General features: G+C 39.9%; 1 protein-coding gene across 1 annotated transcript in view; it reads left to right on the top strand.

The window, feature by feature from the left end:
• The window catches only part of Ndc1 (NDC1 transmembrane nucleoporin), a 50,238-nt gene that overhangs the window by 1,845 nt on the left and 26,263 nt on the right, over positions 1 to 22,130 (top strand). Inside the window, exons 3-10 of the mRNA XM_048351358.1 lie at positions 2,155 to 2,256; positions 2,925 to 3,099; positions 6,313 to 6,451; positions 10,396 to 10,504; positions 13,846 to 13,897; positions 16,489 to 16,624; positions 18,433 to 18,525; positions 20,634 to 20,715. Coding sequence (XP_048207315.1) covers positions 2,155 to 2,256; positions 2,925 to 3,099; positions 6,313 to 6,451; positions 10,396 to 10,504; positions 13,846 to 13,897; positions 16,489 to 16,624; positions 18,433 to 18,525; positions 20,634 to 20,715 — 888 coding nt within the window. The remainder of the gene's footprint in view (positions 1 to 2,154; positions 2,257 to 2,924; positions 3,100 to 6,312; positions 6,452 to 10,395; positions 10,505 to 13,845; positions 13,898 to 16,488; positions 16,625 to 18,432; positions 18,526 to 20,633; positions 20,716 to 22,130) is intronic.

Below are 22,130 nucleotides of genomic sequence, written 5' to 3'. Positions count from 1 at the left end.
AACATAAACCACCTCTTTATTACATAATAAAACTGATTAACTTATTAGAGATTACATACGATGACCAGGAGGAAAAGATTATTAGAAGAGCACATAAATGAAAATTGCTTGGGAATTTGGCTTAGTGGTAGAATGTTTGTCTAGCACACATGAAGCCCTGGGTTCAATTCCTCAGTACCACATAAACAGAAAAAGCCAGAATCGGTGCTGTGGCTCAAATGGTAGAGCACTAGCTTTGAACAAAAGAAGATCAGCACCAGTGCCTAGGCCCTGAGTTCAAGCCCCATGACTTGCAAAAAAGAGAGAGAGAAAACTGTTCCTGTGACCTGTGTAAATTTGTGGGTAGAAACAATCTCATATATTTTTTTAAAAATGGCTAAATTAAGCATACTTTATTTCTGTATTATAGCTAGCGAAAAATGACAATAAGAGTGGAAAAGAGGAAAAATGACTAGGAAAGGTAGAGTTAAATGCAGAAATTTATGAGCTAGAAAATATTAAGGCAGATCAAAATGTTTCTCAGAACCTTTGGAGACAGAATCACTAAATTCCTTAAAATATAACTTGCTTTGTATAAAATAATAGTTACCAGTTATTTCCCATCTACTGTGTGCTATGCTACACATGTTGCCTATCCCCTTTTCCCTGTAATCCTGTTTAGTAAAGAAGTATCCATTCTGCTTTATATATGAGCAGTTTGAGAGTCAGAGCATTTATTCAGAGACAAAGCTAATAACTGAACTAGAATGTTAACATTAGTCTCAGAAACAGATCAAATTCTGTTTATTCAGAGTGCCACAGTGGAATTGAAAAAGCCAGACACTGGTGACTCACGCCTGTAATCCTAGCTTTTCAGGAGGCTGAGATATATGAATTTTGGTTTGAAGCTAGCCTGGGCAGAAAAGTCTTATCTCCAACTCACCACCAGAAAACTAGAAGTGGAGCTGTGGCTCAAAGTGGTGGTGGAGTGCTAGTCTTGAGCAAATGAGCTCAGGGACAGTGCCCAGGCCCTGAGTTCAAGCCCCACAAATTAAAAAAAAAAAAAAAAAAAGAGATTAAGCCAATACTCTTTCAATCCTTTTCCCCTGCCTCCCACTGTATTTCTTTTGTGGTTAAGAGTTTGAACTCTAGTAGACTGGTGCTTTACCACCTCAGCTATGCCACCAACAAGGAGCTTTACCTTGTTGTGGGTAAAGAGTAATCATGTTTTGTTGTTGTTGTTGTAGTTGATGTATATAGCTTCCCTTATTTCCTCCTTCCCTTCCCCCCACCTCTCATTCTCACCAGTGTTTGAATTTACAATCCCTTGTTTGCTTGAACTCAGGACTTCTTGCTTGCTTGGCTTCTTTGTTTCACTCATATGCTTGGTTGGTGCTCTACCATTTGGCTAAAATGCCATGTCTCCAGGCTAGCTTTTAACAGGTTATTTGGGGGATGTAGTATCAAGGACTTTTCTGCGGGCTGGCTTTGAACCATGACTTGCCTGATCTTAGCCTTCTGAGTAGCTGGTATCACAGGCAGGAGCCACTGGTAACTGGCTATTTGATAGATCATATAGGTCAGATGAAATTCAGCTATATAAGCCAGTGTAGATGTTTAATTATAAAGGCCTAGAAAACATTCTTTATTCATCGTGATCAGTCAATTGTATTTTTTTTTGTGTGTCTGTGTGCTGGCCCTGAGACTGCTAGCACTTACTACTTGAGCCACACTCTACTGGCTTTTTTTGTGTGTTTACTTGGAGATAAGAGTTTCACAGAATTTCCACCTACACCAGCTTTGAACCTCTTGGGTAGGTAGGATTACAGTCATGAGCCACTGTTGCCCAGCAAAACAGCTTTTAAAGTTAAAATTGTAGTTATAGTCCATAGTTTTGGGTTTTTTTTTTTTTTTTTTTGCCAGTCTTGGGCCTTGAACTCAGGGCCTGAGCACTTTCCCTGGCTTCTTTTTGCTCAAGGCTAGCATTCTACCACTTGAGCCACAGTGCCACTTCTGGCTTTTTCTGTTTATGTGGTGCTGAGGAATCGAACCCAGGGCTTCATGTATACAAGGCGAGCACTTTGCCACTAGGCCCAGCCCCATAATTCCTTTATATTGCAGTGAACTGAATATGATGAGACTGAATACACTTGACTAATTTTTTTTCTCTTCTAGATTCTGTTAATGATCTGTGTAGTTCGTATGTGATCTTTTATCTCCTGCTGCTGTCGGTTGTAATAGTAATAATAAGTATTTTCAATGTGGAGTTCTATGCAGGTAGGTTTTCAAGTTTGAACCTTTAAAAAGTCTGAATTTATTTTACTAAGGGCATTTTATATTTGAATGTGCATAACGTATTGAGTTCTGTGTCAAAATTTTAAAGATGGGTACAGACCATGCTTTCAGATGTTGTATGCTTCAGCCCTGCTTTTCATTGGTTATTTCTAGAGTATGGTCTTTGTTCCTTCTCTGGTATGTGCCTTAGTTGTGTCACCTGCTTTTAGGTTTCCATCTTTGATGGGATCACATTGGTGCACCATTATATCCAGCTTCCTTTCCACAGTGGTAGTCTTGAGGACCCTGCTTGGGCTGGCCTGGTTTTATAATCTTCTCAATCTCCACCTCCCACATAGCTTAAGTCGACAGGAACATGTTGATATGCTTGGCTCTAGGTTGAGAAGTCTCTTGAACTGTTCTGCCTGGGCTGGCCTCAAAACCATAGTCCTCTAGATCTCTCAGCTTCATAAGTAGCTGGGATTATAGGTGTGAGTCATTGGTGCCTGATGAGAAGTACTTTTAACTTAGAATTGTTAGCACAGACTTTTTCTGCACTATAGTTGACAATGGGTATCTTTCTCCCTTTGATGTCTTTGTGCCAGGACAAGAGGGAATGTTGTTGATTCTGTAACTTCATGTGCTGTAGCCAGTTTGTGCTTTCTTTGCAGTTGTGCCTTCTGTTCCCTGCTCCAGACTGGCCCTGATAGGAAGGATCATTCATCCTCAACAACTCATGCACTCATTTGTGCATGCTGCCTTGGGGATGGTGACAGCTTGGTGTGCTGCTGTGATCAACAAGGGCCAGTACAGTTTTCTCGTGGTTCCCTGCACTAAAACTGAAAGGTAATATTAAATACATTTTTTCTTTGTAGGCAAATAGTTTATAGATATTCGTTCTGGACATGCCCCCCCCCCCCCCAGTCCTGGGGCTTGAACTCAGGGCCTAAGCACTGTCCCTGGCTTCTTTTTGTTCAAGGCTAGCACTCTACCCCTTGAGCCACAGCACCACTTCTGCCTTTTCTATTTATGTGGTGCTAAGGAATCGAACCCAGGGCTTCATGCATGCTAAGCAAGTGCTCTACCACTAAGTCACATTCCCAGCCCTTGGGGTATCTTTAAAAGGTATTTGCTTTAAAAAGTATTGCTATATGTTAAAGGTTGATTGAAATTTTGTTTTTGTTCAATTTAGCAAAGTTTTTTTTTTTAATTTAGCAAAGTTTTAAGAACATTTGTATGTTAAAGGTGATATGCTAGGTGCTGCTGGATTTCTGAGACTGATTCAGACATAAACTATCAGCTCCTTGAGAGCTGAAAATAATAGAGTTTGACACAGATGGATGTAATAGGAAGAAGGAAGTGAGATGCACAGGTTCTTCCTCTAGATCTCAGAAACAAGGAGATTCTGCACATCTAGAAGAGGAAGCATGTAGGTTGGAGTTTGAAGGAAAGATGGTTTGAAAAGGATGAATTTTAAGAAAGAATTTCCAGCGGGGCACTGGTGGCTCACGCCTGTAATCCTAGCTACTTAGGAAGCTGAGATCTGAGGAACACTGTTCAAAGCCAGCCTTGTCAAGAAAGTTCATGAGACTCTTACCTCCAATTAACTACCAGAAAACTGGAAGTAGTGCTTTTTATAATTTTGAAACATACAAAGTTCTTGAACATATGGCATTGATATATGTTGGTATTGGGACCGTCAAAGAAGTTGAGGGTATGGATAGCTCAGTGATAAAATACTTTGCCTTGCTTATGTGAGGGCCTGGGTTTGATGCCTAGCACTGCAAATAGACAAAAAAACAAAAAGATTGTTTTTGTAGATCATTCTATATACATATATATGTACATATACTTTTTTTTTTTATTTTTTGCCAGTCCTGGATCTTGGACTCAGGGCCTGAGCACTGTCCCTGGCTTCTTTTTGTTCAATGCTAGCACTCTACTTCATGAGCCACAGTGCCACTTCTGGCTTTTTCCAAATATGTGGTGCTGAAGAATCGAACCCAAGGCTTCATGTATGCAAGGCAAACACTCTACCAGTAAGCCACATTCCCTGCCCCTACATATATGTGTGTGTGTGTGTGTGTGTGTGTGTGTGTGTGTGTGTGTGTGTGTGTGTGTGTGTGTGTGTGTGTGTATGTGTATATGTATATATATATATGTTTTTAATAGATCGTTCTATATTTTCCACTTAAGACAATGCTACATGATTACTACTGAATACTTTATTTCCTTTAGGTTGTCTGTCTGCCCAACTTTCCTCATGTGATGCTTTCTAACTATGGATATTTTTTTTACCCCCAGTCCTGGGGCTTGAACTCAGGGCCTAGGAGCTGTCCCTGAGCATCTTTTTTTTTTGGCCAGTCCTGGGCCTTGGACTCAGGGCCTGGGCACTGTCCCTGAATGATAGATTTATTTTATTTTTTTTTTTTTTGGCCAGTCCTGGGGCTTGGACTCAGGGCCTGAGCACTGTCCCTGGCTTCTTTTTGCTCAAGGCTAGCACCCTGCCACTTGAGCCACAGTGCCACTTCTGGCCGTTTTCTGTATATGTGGTGCTGGGGAATTGAACCCAGGGCCTCATGTACACAAGGCAAGCTCTCTTGCCACTAGGCCATATCCCCAGCCCCCCTGAGCATCTTTTGTTCAGTACTGGTGCTCTACCACTTGAGCCACTGCGCCACTTCCTGTTATGATGCTTTTTGTAGTGAAGGCTGTCCTTTTGACAAACATTAAATGACAAAGGATGTCTGTGAATCCAGAATTGTTGTGAATAGGAAAGCCCCTGGCACTCCACTTGGATAAGTCTTTGTTTTGGCTCATCTGTCTCCACTGGAGGTGGCAGCAGCAGTCTAGGGAACAGCAGGCTCCAGCTGTTAGAGATTAGGATTGTTATAAATATGCTTACTGATGATTTCAGGGTCTTTAGCAAAATTAACCTATTATTGTCATCTTGTAACTTCAAGTCCAGTAAATATTCACCCTGGGATCTCAACTCAGGGAGATAGATTCCCCTAGTTTGTATTCTTTCTCTCCCTCCCCCTCCCCCTTTTTTTGTGCTGGTCTTCAGGCTTGAACTCCGGGTCTGAGTGCTTTCCCTGAGCTTTTTTTTGTGCTGAAGGCTAGCATTCTACTACTTGATCCGCAGCTCCACTTCCAGATTTTTGCTGATAAGAGTCTCACAGATTTTCCTACCCAGGCTGGCTTTGAGCCAGATCCTCAAATCTCAGCCTCCTGAGTCGGTAGGATTACAGGTGTGAGCCTGTGATGCCTGGATGGATGCAGTTTATATAGATGATAGGTTCTTCACCCACCAGGATCTGTTTCCTTGTCCATGATACAACTCAGGTTAAAGGAGTAGAGATCCACATCAGACAGATGTGGGGGTCCCCTGACATAAAGGCCTTGGGCCCCCACAGGATCTATTATCCTGGTAATTTTTGTAGCAATTTTATAAACATAACTTCCATGATCCCTGTGGCAGATACTCACTTAAAAGGGACAACATAGCCAGGCACCTGTGGCTCACACCTTTAATCTTAGCTACTCAGGAAGGTGAGATCTGAGGATCGAAGTTTAAAGGCAGCCCAGGCAGGAAAGTCTGTGAAACATTTATCTCCAATTAACCACAGAAAAAGCTGGAAGTGGCACTGTGGCTCAAGTGGTAGAGTGCTAGCCTTGAGCCAGAGGAGCTCAGGGACAGGGCCCAGGACCAGAATTCAAGCCCCAGAACTGGCAAAGACAATGCATATGAAGCCTGAAGTTAGGCGCTCTCTCTGATACAGTTGGATACAGTTCAACAACTTGTGAGCTCATTACTTGTTATTGCTATAGATATTCTTTCTATTGCTATAGGTATTCTTTCCCATATCTGATTTCCAGGGAAATGTCAGGCATCAAGGAGAGAGGTTTTGTTCATATTTACTCAGGCTTCCCATGAGTCATTTTGTTAGAATTTGGGACATTTTTAAAGTGATTGACTCATTACTTTGCCTTTGGTAAATATTAAGCCTAAAATAGTGAGATGTGTCCTTGACTATTAAACTTTTCCTTCTCCTTCAGCTTAGACAGCCCTCCTGCGCAGACCTGCTTAAATGAATATCATCTGTTTTTTTTACTGGCTGGAGCATTCATGGGCTATAGCTATAGCCTCCTGTACTTTGTTAACAACATGAACTACCTTCCGTTTCCCATCATTCAGGTAAATATCCATCCAGTATTACCGTATGGTAGAATTTGGCTACGTTAAGATTGCCTTGGTGTGTGCCCATACCTGACCTCATCCGATTAATTCAAGATTCCATCAACAAAACAGCACTGAAGTCTTCAAAATGCCACCTGGAGAGCAAAGACTTGACTATAATTTTAAGAGCAATAGCTGTCCTTGGCTATTCCACTCAGAACAAGGCTTTGCCACCCTCCTTACCTCCCCATTTGGTAGTGGCACTTTCTGTGACCTAGTAGGTGCCAGGGAGGGGGAAGGATTGACATTCACACAAACTACTCTGCAGCTATAGCTGCTTTTTGGACTGAAGAACCTCATGAGCTTGGGGTTTTGTAAGTAATTTTAGAATATGTCAATTGTTCTGTCATGATTTTAGAATGAGGCAAGGTATGTATAAACCTGTCCTGGGCAGTATAATATTGAGACTCTCAAATCAGATTTGGAAGTGGTTATACCTGGAACTCAGAGCCACTTCCTCTGGCAGAAGAGTCTTGTTGGGTCATGGCTCTTCCCAGCCCATTTGTACTATTCTTAATTATGCTGTAATTCACTTCATTTCTGCCCTGGTAGGCTGAGAACTGAACATCGCAGCAAAATGTGAGGATAGTTCTTTCCAGTTTGGAAGGGAGCAAGCAGTGTGTAAACAAACGGTAGTTATAATGAGAATATGATCTATGAGAATTCAAGTTCTCCTGGTTTAACTTGCCATTTTTCTGCATACATTGTAGTATTAAGGCAGTATGTAGCATTATTATTACTATCATTATTTTTAAAGTTTTTGGTGCCAGAACTCGGCCTGGGCACTGTCCCTAAGTGTATTTTGCTCTAGGTTATCACTCTAGCACTTGAACCATAGCTTTACTTAGAACTTTTTTTGAGTGGTTAATTGGAGATAAAGTCTTAGGGACTTACCTGTGTGGCCTGGATTTGAATTGCCATCTTCTGATTTCAGCCTCCTGAGAAGCTAAGATTAGAGGAGTGAGTGATGTGGTGCTACTTTTCCTTTATTTTTTTATTATTTATTTATTTATTTATTTATTTATTTTTTTGGCCAGTCCTGGGCCTTGGACTCAGGGCCTGAGCACTGTCCCTGGTTTCTTTTTGCTCAAGGCTAGCACTCTGCCACTTGAGCCACTTCTGGCCGTTTTCTGTATATGTGGTGCTGGGGAATTGAACCCAGGGCCTCATGTATACGAGGCAAGCACTCTTGCCACTAGGCCATATCCCCAGCCCTACTTTTCTTTTCTTTTTAAATATAATTTTATTGTTATTACTAAGGTGTTGTACAGAGGGGTTACCATTCCGTAAGTCAAGTAATAAATACATTTATTTTTTGGACAATGTCACCTCTTCCTTTGTTTTCTCCCAATTTCCCCTTCCCATGCCTATCCAAAAGTTGCCTAGTTCATTTTCCACAAAGTGTATACTGAAATACTTTAACTACATTTATTCATCCTTCCTCCCTACCCTACCTTTCTGCACCACCTGTTTCCTCCTCCTAAAAAGACAAAAACTCCAAAAGCAAAAACACCACCATCACCACCAACATAAAAAAAACCCATGTTTCCATTTCCTGGAATTCGTTGTGATAAATAATATTTTAATGCTTAGAGGAGTTATCCCTTTGCGTTCCTCCCCTAAGAATATCCTCTTGTAGTCTGACTGCATATGAATACCTAGCATATAGTATAGGTTATCATGTTCAGTTGTAATTTAGAGCTAACTTCCACATATGAGAGAAACATGTGCTTTGTCTGAGCTTGGCTTACCTCACTTAAAATGATTTATTCTAGGTCCATCCATTTCCCTGCATTCTAATGGATGAGTAAAATTCCATTGTGTATATGTACCACATTTTTTCCACTCATCTATTGTAGGGTATCTGGGCTGTTTCCATAATTTGGTTATTATGAATAGTGCAGCAATGAACATGGATGTTCAGGTGTCTTTGCAGTATCCTGACTTGTAATTTTCTGGATCGATGCCCAAGAGTGGTATAGCTGGGTGTATAGCTGGGTCATAGGGAAGTTCTATGTTTATTTTTTTGAGGAACCTCCAAACTGCCATCCAGAGTGGTTGTACTCTAGTTTACATTTCCACCAACAGTGCAATAAGATTCCTTTTACCCCACATCCCTGCCAGCATTTGTTGTTTGAACTCTCTGTGTTGGCCAATCTAACTGGAGAGAGATGGAATCTCAGAGTTGTTTGATTTGTATTTCCTTTATAGCCACAGATGTTAGACATTCTGCATTTGTTTAATTGGCAACTCTTACTCACGGGCACTACTTTTAAGATTTTAGGTTCTGAGCTGGGCCTAGTGGTGCGTTATCTGTTATTCTAGTACTTGGAAGGCTGACAGCTTCAGAGCATGAGTTCTAGACCAGCTTGGGCTATATAATAGGACTCTACTCCTTATCCTTACTCCCTCAAAGGAACAGGCAGATGTAGTGATGCATGCCTGTAATCCTACCTACTCAGGAGGCAGAGGCAGGAAGATCGAGAGTTCATGACCAGATCAAGTAATTAATGCTAGTGAGACCCTATATCAAAAATAACAAAACAGGGGCTGGGGATATAGCCTAGTGGCAAGAGTGCCTGCCTCGGATACACGAGGCCCTAGGTTCGATTCCCCAGCACCACATATACAGAAAACGACCAGAAGCGGCGCTGTGGCTCAAGTGGCAGAGTGCTAGCCTTGAGCGGGAAGAAGCCAGGGACAGTGCTCAGGCCCTGAGTCCAAGGCCCAGGACTGGCCAAAAAAAAAAAAAAAAAAAAAAAAAAAAAAAAAAAAAAATAACAAAACAGAACAGTCTGCAGACAATCGCAAGGAAACCAGAGACTGTAGAAAGCCCACCCAAACAAGGAAGACTCCTTTTTATTTTTAAATTTTTTCTCAAATGTTTTTTAAGCTTTTTTAAAAAAAATATATTTTCATTTCTGAAACGTCAAAAAAAATAACAAAACAAAGTACAAAAACAAAAGGACTGGGTAAGTGCTCAGGGTAGAGTATTTGTCTGGCATGTATGAGGTTCTGTGTTCAGTCCTCAGTACTGCAAAGAAAATATGACACGTTCTAAATTCAGTCTGCCTGGATTCATAAATTTCTAATTTCCCAATTTGCTGGTAATATTGGTTATTTAATCTTTCTGTGCCTTGATTTCCTCATCTCTGTGATGGGGTTGTTAATAGAGCCACCTTCATAGGGAAGCTGGGAGGTTTGAATGGATTACAGTATATAGCATGTTTAGAATAATACCTGGCATGTCTAAACACACAAAGATCGTTAGCTGCTTTTATCTCAGTAGCCTTGTCTTATGCATGGTTTTGCTTCCTTCTACTTCTGAAAATATTGAGTGGAAAGTCCAGAAAGTATCAGGAATGGATTGATGCTGTTGACTTTCTTATTTCTCATTTCCTATCATTAGATAGTTGTATAAAGGAAAATATTAAAATATTTTGACATCAAACATAGTGTTTTGTTTTGACAGACTCAGGTTTGACTCAGTTTTGTGCTTGTTAGGTTAGCTCTCTACTTCTTGAGCCACACCTCTAGCCCTAAAAATAGTTGATTTTTTTGTTTGTTTCTGGCATAGTCTTTGTCTTTTGGTACAGTGATATTTTTTTCTACTGTGATAGGGATCAAATCCAAGGCTTGCACGTGCTGGATGAAGTGTTCTTGCACTGAGCTAACCCCTCAGTCTCTCATATTCTGTTTTATATGTTGACTATTACTGTCAAGTCCTTGCTTTAGATGATGTGGAATGGCTCGGTGTAGTAGTGCTTGTCTATAATCCCAGTACTTGGGAGGCTGAGGCTACATAGACCCTGTCTCCAACAATAGGCAAAAAAAGTGATGTGAAATGTAATGTACTGTGTGATTTGAATGTGTCATTTAATTCTGTTCTCTTTTTTCCACAGCAATACAAGTTCTTGCGGTTCAGGAGATCTCTGCTCTTATTAGTTAAGCATAGTTGTGTGGAATCACTGTTCCTGGTTAGAAATTTTTGCATTGTGTATTATTTTCTTGGTAAGGATTTCTGTTTTTCATGTTACAAAATTATTCTTTATTGGGTCTTATACTTGTAGGTATATAATTAGTCCAATTGGTTTATTGTTTAAACAGTCAAGAGTTTTCAGTTAATTAAAAATAATCAAGTTTTCAGCTTTTAAAAAGAAGAACTTGAGGTCATTATACTATCTGAAATATCTCACAAAAGAACAAATAATGCATGATTCTACTTATGAGGATCTAAAGTAATCATACTCTTAGAGATACAAAGTAGAATGCTGTTCCCATAGGTTGAGAAGAGTAGGGAAAGGCTGGAGCTGTTCAGTGGTAAGAGTTTCAGTCGTGCAGGCTGACAAAGTTCTGGAGAGGCTGGGCTTGGTGTTACACACATGTAATCCCAGCACTCGAGGCCAGCCTGGGCTACATAGTGAGTATCTCAAGTAAAACAAACAGGCTGGGTATGGTGGGCGCTTTGTGCCTGCAATCTCATTTACTTGGGTGGTTGTAGGTAGGAGGAACAGGTCTGAGGCTGGCTTCAGGCCAAACTCTAAAGACACTCCCTGAAAAATAAGTAAACCAAAAAGGGTTGGGGCATGGCTTAAGTGGTGGAATGCTTGTCTAGAAAGTATGAGGCCCTGCTGGACACTAGTGGCTCACACCTGTAATCCTAGTTATTCAGGAGGCTGAGATCTGAGAATCATGGTTTAAAGCCAGCCCAGGCAGGAAAGTCCTGAGACTCTTATCTCCAGTTAATCACTAGAAAACTGGAAGTAGTACTGTGGAACATGCATGTAGCTAACACTCCTGTACTGCACACTTTAAAATGGCAAGCTTTTATGGTTTTTTCCATAATAAAAGTATATTCTTTTAGAAGTAGAAATCTTATAAAATATGAATTCGGTTGTTACTCTGTTTAGAAGTAACATGCTCCTTTATATGTTTGTGTTCATTACGAATACAAAATTATAATATCTTATTGGTAAAGAAACCTTGAAGAATATATTATTGTGAATTTTAGGAACAAAAACTGAAATTTATTATTTAGCATAGTGTATGTAAGTTGAAAACCTTAATCTTCTCAACCAAGATAAGGATATACATAAAACTCAAGATACCTACTGTTCTCAGTCTAGAACTTTGTGATTGCTTTTTCCAGACATACTACAAAAGGATTGTGTATAAGCTACTTGGTTTACTTCCTTCACTTGTAGTTTATATGGCCCATTTTCTACATAGCTATTGGAATTGTATTTCTGAGGTCAGCACTTTATTAACCTACTACAGCTGCCTTGGGTCCTGCCCTCAGGTCATGTTTGGTCTGACACCATGGTAGTGTCAGTATTCCCATGGTTAGCTCGCTCTTCTTTTTTATTTTATTTCTTTTTCCCCGTGTAACATTTTAAAATAGTCCTTCTATATTATTGCCCATTGAGACCTTGAAAGTTCTTGTTCTTCACTGATTAACCACTTAGTATTTTCTCTCCCAAGCCCCCTTCACCTGTATGGAGGAAACCTGTTTTCTTTGTTCTTTACTTCTGCACTGGCAGGCCATTTTTCTCTCTTTCATCTCTTACAATACTGAGTTTGAATCTCTCACCCTGAACTCATATCAACTACCAGCCTGTTATTGAAGTCACTTATTCATTTTTATTAACTCTTACCTCTTGAAGATTTTAGCTTCAGGTTTGTTATCATTCTCTTAACTCATCACTCCTGTCCTAAGACTTGGTGATTTTAATAACCATGTACATCCTACATCTTGACATCCAAGTTTCCCTCATGCATTTTGCCCTCCCCTACCTCAACTCCACATGGTCATACCATAGATTTTGTGCTTATTTTACCTGCATCACCTACCTATATGGTCTTGTTCTCCAACCAGTATTTCTTTTTTTCTATCTCATTCTTTTTAGGTCCTAAACCCTGGCAATCCATCCACCAATGAGATTCTTTGATCCATTGAGTCTGCATATTTACACTAACTTTCATTCCCCTTTGTGCCTTCCTTTCTTCCATACTCAAACTAAATTCCAGTCAGCCTACTCCATGTAACTCCTTTATATTCAATTCAGATTTCACTTTCAGCATTATTGCTTTATGGGGTGGTTCTGGGAATTGAACTCAGGGCCTTGTGCTTGCTAGGCAGATGTTCTATTCTTTGAGCCATGCCTCTAGGCACTCCCCCCCGCTTTTTTTTTGTTAATATTGGGGTTGAATTCAGGGTCTTGGCACTCTTGCTTGGCTTTTTTACTCATAACTGGCACTCTACCACTTGAGCCACAACCCAGCTTCCAGCTTTTGTTTTAATTGTAGATGAGTGTCCGGCTAGTTTTGTCTGTGCTAGCTGGCTTTGCCCCTTCATTTTGAGGTCTTAGCCTCCTGAGGAGGTAGGATTATAGTTCTGAGCCACCAATGCCTGGCTTCATTGGTTGTGAGGTAGGGTCTTGCTTTATACCAGCCTGAGTTTCAGTCTTCCTACTTGTTCTTTCCTGTGTTGCTGGAGATGACATGTGTGCTCTTTTGTGCTAGGATAGCAGATATATGCCACTACCTCTGGCCATTGATTGAGATGGAATCGCATGAACTTTTATGACCAGGCTGGTCTCATACTTAGATCCTCTGATCTATACCTCCCTACTAGCTCTGGATTACAATTGTCAGACACTGATAGCATTGTCACATTTCTTTGCTGCATTTTCAGTCTTTGTTTTTTTTTTTTGCCAGTCCTGGAGCTTGAACTCAGGGCCTGAGCACTGTCCCTGGCTCCTTTTTGCTCAAGGCTAGCACTCTACCACTTGAGCCACCATGCCGCTTCTGGCTCTTTCTGTTTGTGTGGTGCTGAGGAATCGAACCCAGGGCTTCATGAATGCTAGGCAAGCACTCTACTGCTAAGCCACACTCCCAGCCCCATTTTCGGTCTTCATTTTGGCTAGTTTCCTTTTTCTTCTGTTTGAACCCTATTTGTCTTGTAATATGTCATGTTGATTTATCACATGAGACAATTAGCCACCACAGCTGTTTGTTTTTCTGTGTCTGATCTAACAGATTGGATGGGGTTGGACATAGATGATAGTGTCCATTTATGTATTAGTTTGTGTACCGAAAACTCAAAGTGCTGTATGCATTTCATTAATATACCATGATAACTAAAATTTGAAACATCATGACTAAAATATGTGTATCATAATGACACAAGGCAGGACTGTCTGCATTTAGAAATTATCTTCTTTTCCTATCCATTCTTAAAGAGTGTAATATTATAACCTGTGAACTTGGTATTTACTTCAGAGTCTAGAACATAATTAAGATTGTTTTGTTAACTTTTTATATTTATAGCTTGGTATTTTTTTTCTTCTTAGGCTATATACCCAAAGCTTGGATTAGCACTGCTATGAACCTTCACATAGATGAGTAAGTGATACTTTTAAATTCTAAGTTTAACTGTTTCTGTTTTATTTGTTTTGTTTTTGTTGCCAGTCCTGGGGCGTGGACTCAGGGCCTGAGCACCGTCCCTGGCTTCTTGCTCAAGGCTAGTAACCTACCTCTTGAGCCACAGCTCCACTTCCAGCTTTTTTTTTTCTATATATGTGGTGCTGAGGAATCGAACCCAGAGTTTCATGTATACGAAGCGAGCACTTTACTGCTAGGCCATATTCCCAGCCATAAGTTTAACTGTTTCTATCCTTTAAGTGTCTCTTAGTTTCTAGATGCTGTGTTTAGATTTATTCTTTAAATACTTGAAAAAATTGAAATAAGAAAAAACAAACTAGAGAGGGTGCCCGTACATGTAAGGAGGGTACCTGGCTCCCTTCACACCCAGTGTGTAGACTGAGAACCTTTGTGCTCCTGCTCATACCCAGTTACTGAGCTGAGACAGGCTCAGCTTCTCCTGAGTCCATCTTCTCTAGTTCTTCATACAGCCATCCTGTGTTGAACTTCTAGCTTATCTTATGTAATACCTGAATACTGTACAGTGTACACACTTGGTCACCTGCTTTAAGTGTATCTACCTAACACTGCTCAGATGTGATTGTCAGTATTTTTTTGAAAATTGAATCATTGATAAATCATTAGGCGTTCTTCTGAGAGAGATAGGTATTTTTTGTCTACTCATAGTTTCCATGTTTTAAAATTTCAAAGATAGATAAAAGTATATACAGTGAAATGACTCTTCTGGCTGCTTCTCATTTTTTCTCTTCACCAGTCATTCTTTTTGTTGTTGTTTTGTTTTCACTAGTCATGGGGCTTGAACTCAGGTTCTGGACACTGTCCCTGAGCTTTTTTACTCAAGGCTAGTGCTCTACCACTTTGAGCCCCACAGCCCCACTTCCAGTTTTCTGATGGTTAATTGAGGGTAAGAGTCTCATGGACTTTCTTGCCAAGGCTGGCTTTGAACCATGATCCTCAGATCTCAGCCTCCTGAGTAGGATTACAGGCGTGAGCCATTCTACATCAGTGCTGCAGCATCTTTCCCATGAGGAAACCAAAGTTGAGCAAGTGGCAATCGAGTGGAAGCCCTGGAATATGTGCGTTCTGATCATCACTTCATGCTTTGTACATAAAGAAAGGTCAAATCTATATGTGCTAAATAAATGTCAGTTTTCTCTAGTGTTTATCCTTTACTTATTGGTTAGTCCACTGTGAGATTTGTATCATGTAATTTGTATCATCAAACCATCCACTAGTATCATTTTGATAATGAGGAATATTGGCATATATGAGTACTTAAGAGATTAGGTTTATTAACTATGTCAATTTCAATTCTTCACTTCTAAAAGTTTTCTTAGGTAAAAAATCTTTTTAACCTAGACTTAATTGCTAGACGTAAAATCAGATACATGTGTCATTATGTTAGCCCAGATTTTTTAAACTGGGTCAAGTAGAAAGAAAAAATAATTTAGTAGAGATTTAGCAAAAGATGTTCTGTTTTTTGGCTGAGTGCCTCATCATTCCTGCGTGTCAGACACTCAGAAAATGTTTACTTAGAAATTAAACATAGCTAACTCCATCACTTATTGATATCTCCTCCTCCCCCCAGTGAATGTCAACACTGTGTTGGGTGCTCTTAATGTAAGTTGCTTTAAATCTTATACTAGCCCTAAGAGTTTGAATGGAGAGATTATATTGCCATTACATGAATGAGGAAAATGTGAGAGGAAAATGAGGGTGAGAATGGTGGAGTGACTAACCTAATTACTATGCTGACAAATGACAGAGATTCAAATCCTGATTTTCACAGTTGCTGTTGTGTGATTGTAAGACTTATGGTTTTGCTAATTGATCTATTCAAAGTTTGGTAATGTATCAGCTTTTAGTTTTTCTTTTATCTTTCTGCTGGTTTCTCATTGTTTTAGTAGGATTTACTTCTAACCACTTTAAAACTATTTATAGGGCATACAGATAAAGTTGAAATCTGGTCCTGGAGGGGTCCTAATCATTTTTCTGTTTGTTTCTGTTTTGTTTTTAGGCAATGTTGTTATGTAACCTAAACTGGCCTACAACTCAGGATCTTCCTGCTTCCCCCTCCCTAGTGTGGGTCACAGGCATTGGATCCAGCTTCTTTGTCATGTTATATAGCTTTAAAGTATTAAATTACGACAAAGAAGCAATGATAAACTTTGATATAGCCAAAATAGTTAGGCTTATAGGCTTGGCTCATTCTTCTTCCGCAGTAAATGGCAGTGAAGATTTGGAACATTAGGCCAGTTTAGGCCTACACTTTACCTATGGCTCCCTTAGGAATTACTAAGAAAGTATTAAGGAAATACTTATAGTAGAGTACAAAAAATTATTATTTAGAAATATGATTTGTTGGAAGTGGAGCTTTGGCTCAAGTAGTAGAGCAACTAGCATTGAGCAAAAAAAGCTTAGAGACAGTGCCCATGCCCTGAGTTCATGCCCCAGGAGAAGAAGGAAGGAACAAAGCTCAGCGTGGAATCCCAAGTCTGTTATATGTTTTGCCTGTTTCGCATGGGATTAACTGGTATGTTGTGTTTTCACAGGCACTTTCACAGGCCTCTTGACACAGTGAGTGGCCTCTTGAACCTCTCATTACTCTACCACATCTGGCTTTGTGGTGTCTTCCTCCTGATAACTTGGTACATCTCATGGATACTCTTCAAAATCTATGCCACAGAGGTCAGTACTGAGTTTCATCTTAATATTTTTTGTGCTCTAGAGTACACAGCTTTATTTTTTTTAATAGAGCATTAGAGTCTCCCTATAATACAGGTTGGTATCAAATTAATGATCCTCCTGCCTCTGTCTCCCAAGCATTGGGATTACAGATGTGAGTTACAGCATCTGGCAGGTACATATCATTTATAACTATACTTTGTATATTTTTATGAAGGACAAAATTGACATTCACTTAATGTTTGGAAATTAAACTGACATATTTATTATGCTTTATTTGTAGTCTAGTATTCTTCTCAAAGCTCCTGTTTCTCTATTAAGTACATACTACATAGGCTTGGATTTAAGAGTCAAGTGATAAGAGTACTTGCCTGCAAGTGTAGACTCTTGAGTTCAACCCCAAATTGGCTCTGAACTCCTGGGTTAAAGCTATCCTGCCTCAGTTTCCCAAATAACCAAAATAAAATGAAACTTAAATAAAATGATTTTTGAAAGAAGTAGAAACTTATGCTAAAGAAATGATTCTGGGCTGGGGATATGGCCTAGTGGCAAGAGTGCTTGCCTCGTATACATGAGGCCCTGGGTTCAATTCCCCAGCACCACATATACAGAAAACGGCCAGAAGTGGCGCTGTGGCTCAAGTGGCAGAGTGCTAGCCTTGAGCAAAAGAAGCCAGGGACAGTGCTCAGGCCCTGAGTCCAAGCCCCAGGACTGGCCAAAAAAAAAAAAGAAATGATTCTGGAAATTGAGGGGATCCTCTGGATAATGTCTACAAAACCCTTTTTAAGTCAAGAATTACATTTTGAGCTAGGTGTGGAGGCTCAAGTCTACTTGGGAGCTACTTGGGAGGTAGAGTTGGGCAATCACAATTCAAGACCAGCTCAGGCATAAAAACTTGTGAGACACCATCTCAACCAAACTGAGGGTAGTGGTCCCCAATGTCATCCCAGCTATGTGGAAAAGCACAAATAGGAGGACTGCAGTCTAGGCTGAAGTGAGACCTTTCTCAAAAAACAACGGACACAGAAGGGTTATTGTTGGAATTTCTAGCAATTATGGGGCCCTGAGTTTGAGCCCCAGTACATGGGGGTAGAGGGAAAAGAAGTACAATATATTCTGTCTTCCAGATGTTTGTCTTAGAGAATAGTGTTTCTATTTCTCTGTGGTTCTATATTCTTCAGTGGTTTCAGAGAGTTTGCTGAAATTTTATTAGAAACAAGAATCTAGTAAAATTGGGACAGTGTTGTGGTTTTTTGGTGTTTTTTTTATCTCCTGCTGTTCGTTTTTTGTTTGTTTTTTGTTTTTATTGCCAGTCCTAGGGCTTGAACTCAGGGCCTGAGCACTGTCCCTGGCTTCTTTTTGCTCAAGGCTAGCACTCTGCCTCTTGAGCCACAGTGCCACTTCTGGCTTTTTCTATGTATGTGGTACTGAGGAATCAAACCCAGGGCTTCATTGTATACGAGGCAAAGACTTTACCACTAGGCCATATTCCCAGCCCTGTTCTTTATTTTTTGAAACAAAGCCTCACAAAGCCCCAGGCTTGCCTTGAACCTATGATCTTCCTCCTAAAATGCTGGAGTTACAGGTGTGTACTACTATCCAGTCAAGATAGTACCATCTTTTTTTTTTTAAGCAGATGCTATATTTGGGTTTAGTTAACTTTAATGTGTCTTGTTTTGGCAAGAGGCACTGAAGATAGTAATTTGGTTCTATTTTCTCCTTATAGGTACAATTAGTGCTTATTTACTGAGTAGAACAATGTTGTAAAAACAATCATTTTTATATTCTTTACTTTGGGTTATGTTTGACAGGCTCATGTGTTTCCTGTTCAGCCACCATTTGCAGGAGACTCAGATGAATGCCTCCCGAAAGTTTTAAGTAGCAATCCTCCCCTCATTATAAAGGTATTAAAACTATTCCCTTTGTATCTTTATACTATTACCTATAACTGATCTTACAGAACAGACTTAATATTTAGCATAGTTGTATATTTAGTGATATTTTTTGAACGCCTAGAATATGATTTTACTGGTGTTGTAAAACTGGCTGGGGGTATGGCTCAAGTAGAAGAGCTCTTGCATAGAAAGCATGAAGTTCTAAGTTCACCTCCTTCATTGGTCCTGTCACCCCTTCCCTGGCCAAATCAACTACTTGCTAGTGCTGTTTATATTTTCAGTTTTCAGTTTAAGTAACCAAAATGCCAATGTAAAGTGAGCAGTATGCATATAAGATAGCTATTTTTTCTCTTGTTTTGAAACAGGATGTCACCATAGTTAGCTCTGAACTCGTGGGTTAAAGCTATCCTTTGGCCTCAGTCTCCGAAATAACTGAAACTATGAGAGTGTTTACCACCACTCCTAGCCAAGCTAGCTAATTCTGTATTTAGAAAAGATGCAAAAGCACATTTCCCAGCATGGAATTATCAACAAAATGCATTAGTTTCAGAGTCTGTTTCTGGTAGCAAAGCATGCACCACCACACCTTGCTTGCATAGTCAGTTAAAAAAGAATTGAAACAACTGAGCACCAGTGGCTCATTCCTGTAATCCTATCTACACAGGAGGCTGAGATCTGAGGATTGTTTTTGAAGGCACCTGGACTGAAAAGTCCATGAGACTTATTTCCAATTAACCATGAAAAGGCTGGAAGTGGAACTGCAGCTCAAATGGTAGAATGGCATCCTTGAGTGATAAAGCTTAAGGGGACAGCATTCTGGCCCTGAGACAGCATTCAGGCCCTGAGTTCACACCCCATACTGGCACACACGTGTGTTTATGTACACATATATGCATGCATACACACACAGGATTAACAAAATGGTTGAAACTTAAAGTTTGGATCATTCTAGAGAAGCTATAAACAAATAAGAAAATGAGGCTCTAATTACCGTTTTTTTGGCCAGTCCTGAGGCTTGAACTTGGGGCCTGGCTACTGTTCCTGATCCTCTTTGTGCTGAAGACTAATGCTATACCAGTTGAGCCACAGCACCATTTCTGGCTTTTTCTGAGTAGTTTATTGGAAATAAGGGTGTCAGAGCTTTTCTGCTTTGAACCCTGATCTTCAGATTTCAGTACCTAAGATTACATGAGCCACCAGCACCCAGCTCTAATTATCTTTAAATATGAATTGTGACCAATTTGATAATTAACTTAGGTCATTTACTCATTTGATAATTCACCAAATGTTTTTAGAGGGCAGGTGTCAGTCACTGCTAGTTGCTATGGGTAGGATGATTAGGAAGACTTTGCCCAGCCTAACAGAATAGGCAGGCACATGCATAATTTATATTCACCGTGGCCAGTAAGTGGGACCATTTACTATGCTTGTGACCAACCCAAGAGTGTCACTGAAAGGATGGTCATTGGTAAGGAGCCTTCCTAGGAGAGAAGACTGTTAGGTGTCTGCTGTTTGTTAGTCACAGTGGTCAGCAGGAGCTGGTTAATGTACTTTGGGCCTCATAGCTTGGTGGGTGGAGCCAGATGAAGCAAGAAAATAGTCATTTACAATATATTATGTTAAGTGCTACAGTTAAGGGAACCAGGGAAAGTTGCAGGAGGAAGTGATGTTTTAAGTTTTCTACCACAGAGGTGAAAGTACACAACTCATTATTTCCTTATTTGTAGCTGGAGCCTACATTGGGTAGGAAGGGTATAGGTAGGAAAGTACTGGGAATCTAGAAAAGGCCATGTTTCTGAAATAGCATTTCTTTTAAAAAATGTTATGAGCAGGGCTGGGGATGTGGCTTAGTGGTAGAGTGTTTGTGTAGCGTGTTTGAAGCCCCGGGGTTCCATTCCTCAGTACCACATCAACAGAAAAAGCCAGAAGTGGCTCTGTAGCTCAAGTGGCCGAACTCTAGCCTTGAGCAAAAGGAGCACAGGGACAGTGCCCAGGCCCTGAGTTCAAGCTCTAGAACTGGCAAAAATGAAAAAAAAAAATTATGAGCCCAACTCAAAAATAAGATTTCTATGTTTAGAGGTTAAACTTTTTAAATAATGTGTACTTCTTCCTCTTAGTATTTAGCCTTGCAGGACCTGATGTTGCTTTCTCAATATTCTCCTTCTCGAAGACAAGAAGTTTTTAGCCTTAGCCAACCAGGTATTGCTAAAAGTAGTAGACTTGATTAGATATGTGTGTGAACTGCTGAAAGTTTTTGGTGTGATGTATATTGATATATTTCATAAAACCTCTTACATCAGAGGGTCTCTTTAATGAAATATAGACTTAATTCTTATAGAGCATTAGCATTTGCATGGTTGTGAGTAGAATTTATATTACCAGGAAAAGTGTCTGTAAACTTTTATTTTCTTCATCTCCCTAAATATCTTAACTTGAGGAAACTATGTAGTAGGATGGTAAGTCTTCAAGAAGAAAAGTAGGCATTTTAATGTCTTTTTTTTTTGCCAGTCCTGGGGCTGAACTCAGGGCCTGAGCACTGTCCCTGGCTTCTTTTTGCTCAAGGCTAGCACTCTGCCAACTTGAGCCACAGCGCCACTTCTGGCCTTTTCTATATATGTGGTGCTGAGGCATCAAACCCACGGCTTCATGTATGCGAGGCAAGCACTCTTGCCACTAGGCCATATTCCCAGCCCCAAAGTAGGCATTTTAATACTGCAAAGGGCTTTTAAAATCTAGGTGGTCTAATTTCTAGATGGTAGATATAACTCAGAGAGAGTAAGGGCTTGAAGAAAGTCAATGTCAGAATTGGAATAAAAATTTTGTTATTTGACTAAAGTACACAGCTCTCTTCCTGCTGTGATTCTCTGCCTCCCTTTAAAAAAGTAGGCAGGAGAGCTGGTAATGTGGCTTAGTGGTAGAGTGCTTGCCTAGCATGCATGCAGCCATGGGTTCAATTCCTCAGTACCATATAAACAGAAAAAGCAGAAGTGGAGCTGTAGCTGAAGTGGTAGAGTGCTCGCCTGAGCAAAAAGAAGCCAGGGACAGTGCCCAGGCCCTGAGTTCAAACCCTAGGACTGGCAAAAAAAAGAAAGAAAGAAATGTCTCAAGCCTACTGATAAGAGTACGTTATATGGGTTTATTTGCATGTTAAATGGTTTTCCTCTTAAATTCTAAAAGGATGAGGTAGTATATAGGTGAAGAGTGAATGATTCACATACAATATGGGGAATGTTTTCAGTTAGGCTTCTACTATTCCCAGCACATGATAAAGCATGGTATATGTACATATATATGATATGATATATAATCATAATAACTCTTGGATACAAATGCTTTTAGAAATCAGAAAGTAGCAAGAGGGTAATTTGATAAAGGAGGGAGAGTATAGGTAAATAAGAGCAGATATGTAAATTCTCTATTTTATCTCTTTAGAAAAAAAAATAGCAACTACTGGCTATTATATACAGTCCAAAACCTCTAGTGAATGTGTGAAGGCCTGGACAGTATTAAACCTCATACATATATATATATATATATATACATATATATACACACACATATTAATTAGTTTTTATACATACATACCTATAGTAAAGTATAAATTAAGCACAGTA

The sequence above is a fragment of the Perognathus longimembris genome, chromosome 7 (genome assembly GCF_023159225.1).
Source record: "Perognathus longimembris pacificus isolate PPM17 chromosome 7, ASM2315922v1, whole genome shotgun sequence".
In the NCBI taxonomy this organism is placed as follows: Eukaryota; Metazoa; Chordata; class Mammalia; order Rodentia; family Heteromyidae; genus Perognathus; species Perognathus longimembris.
Note: the sequence above shows the minus strand (reverse complement) of the source record. Positions and strands in the feature narration are given on the sequence as shown.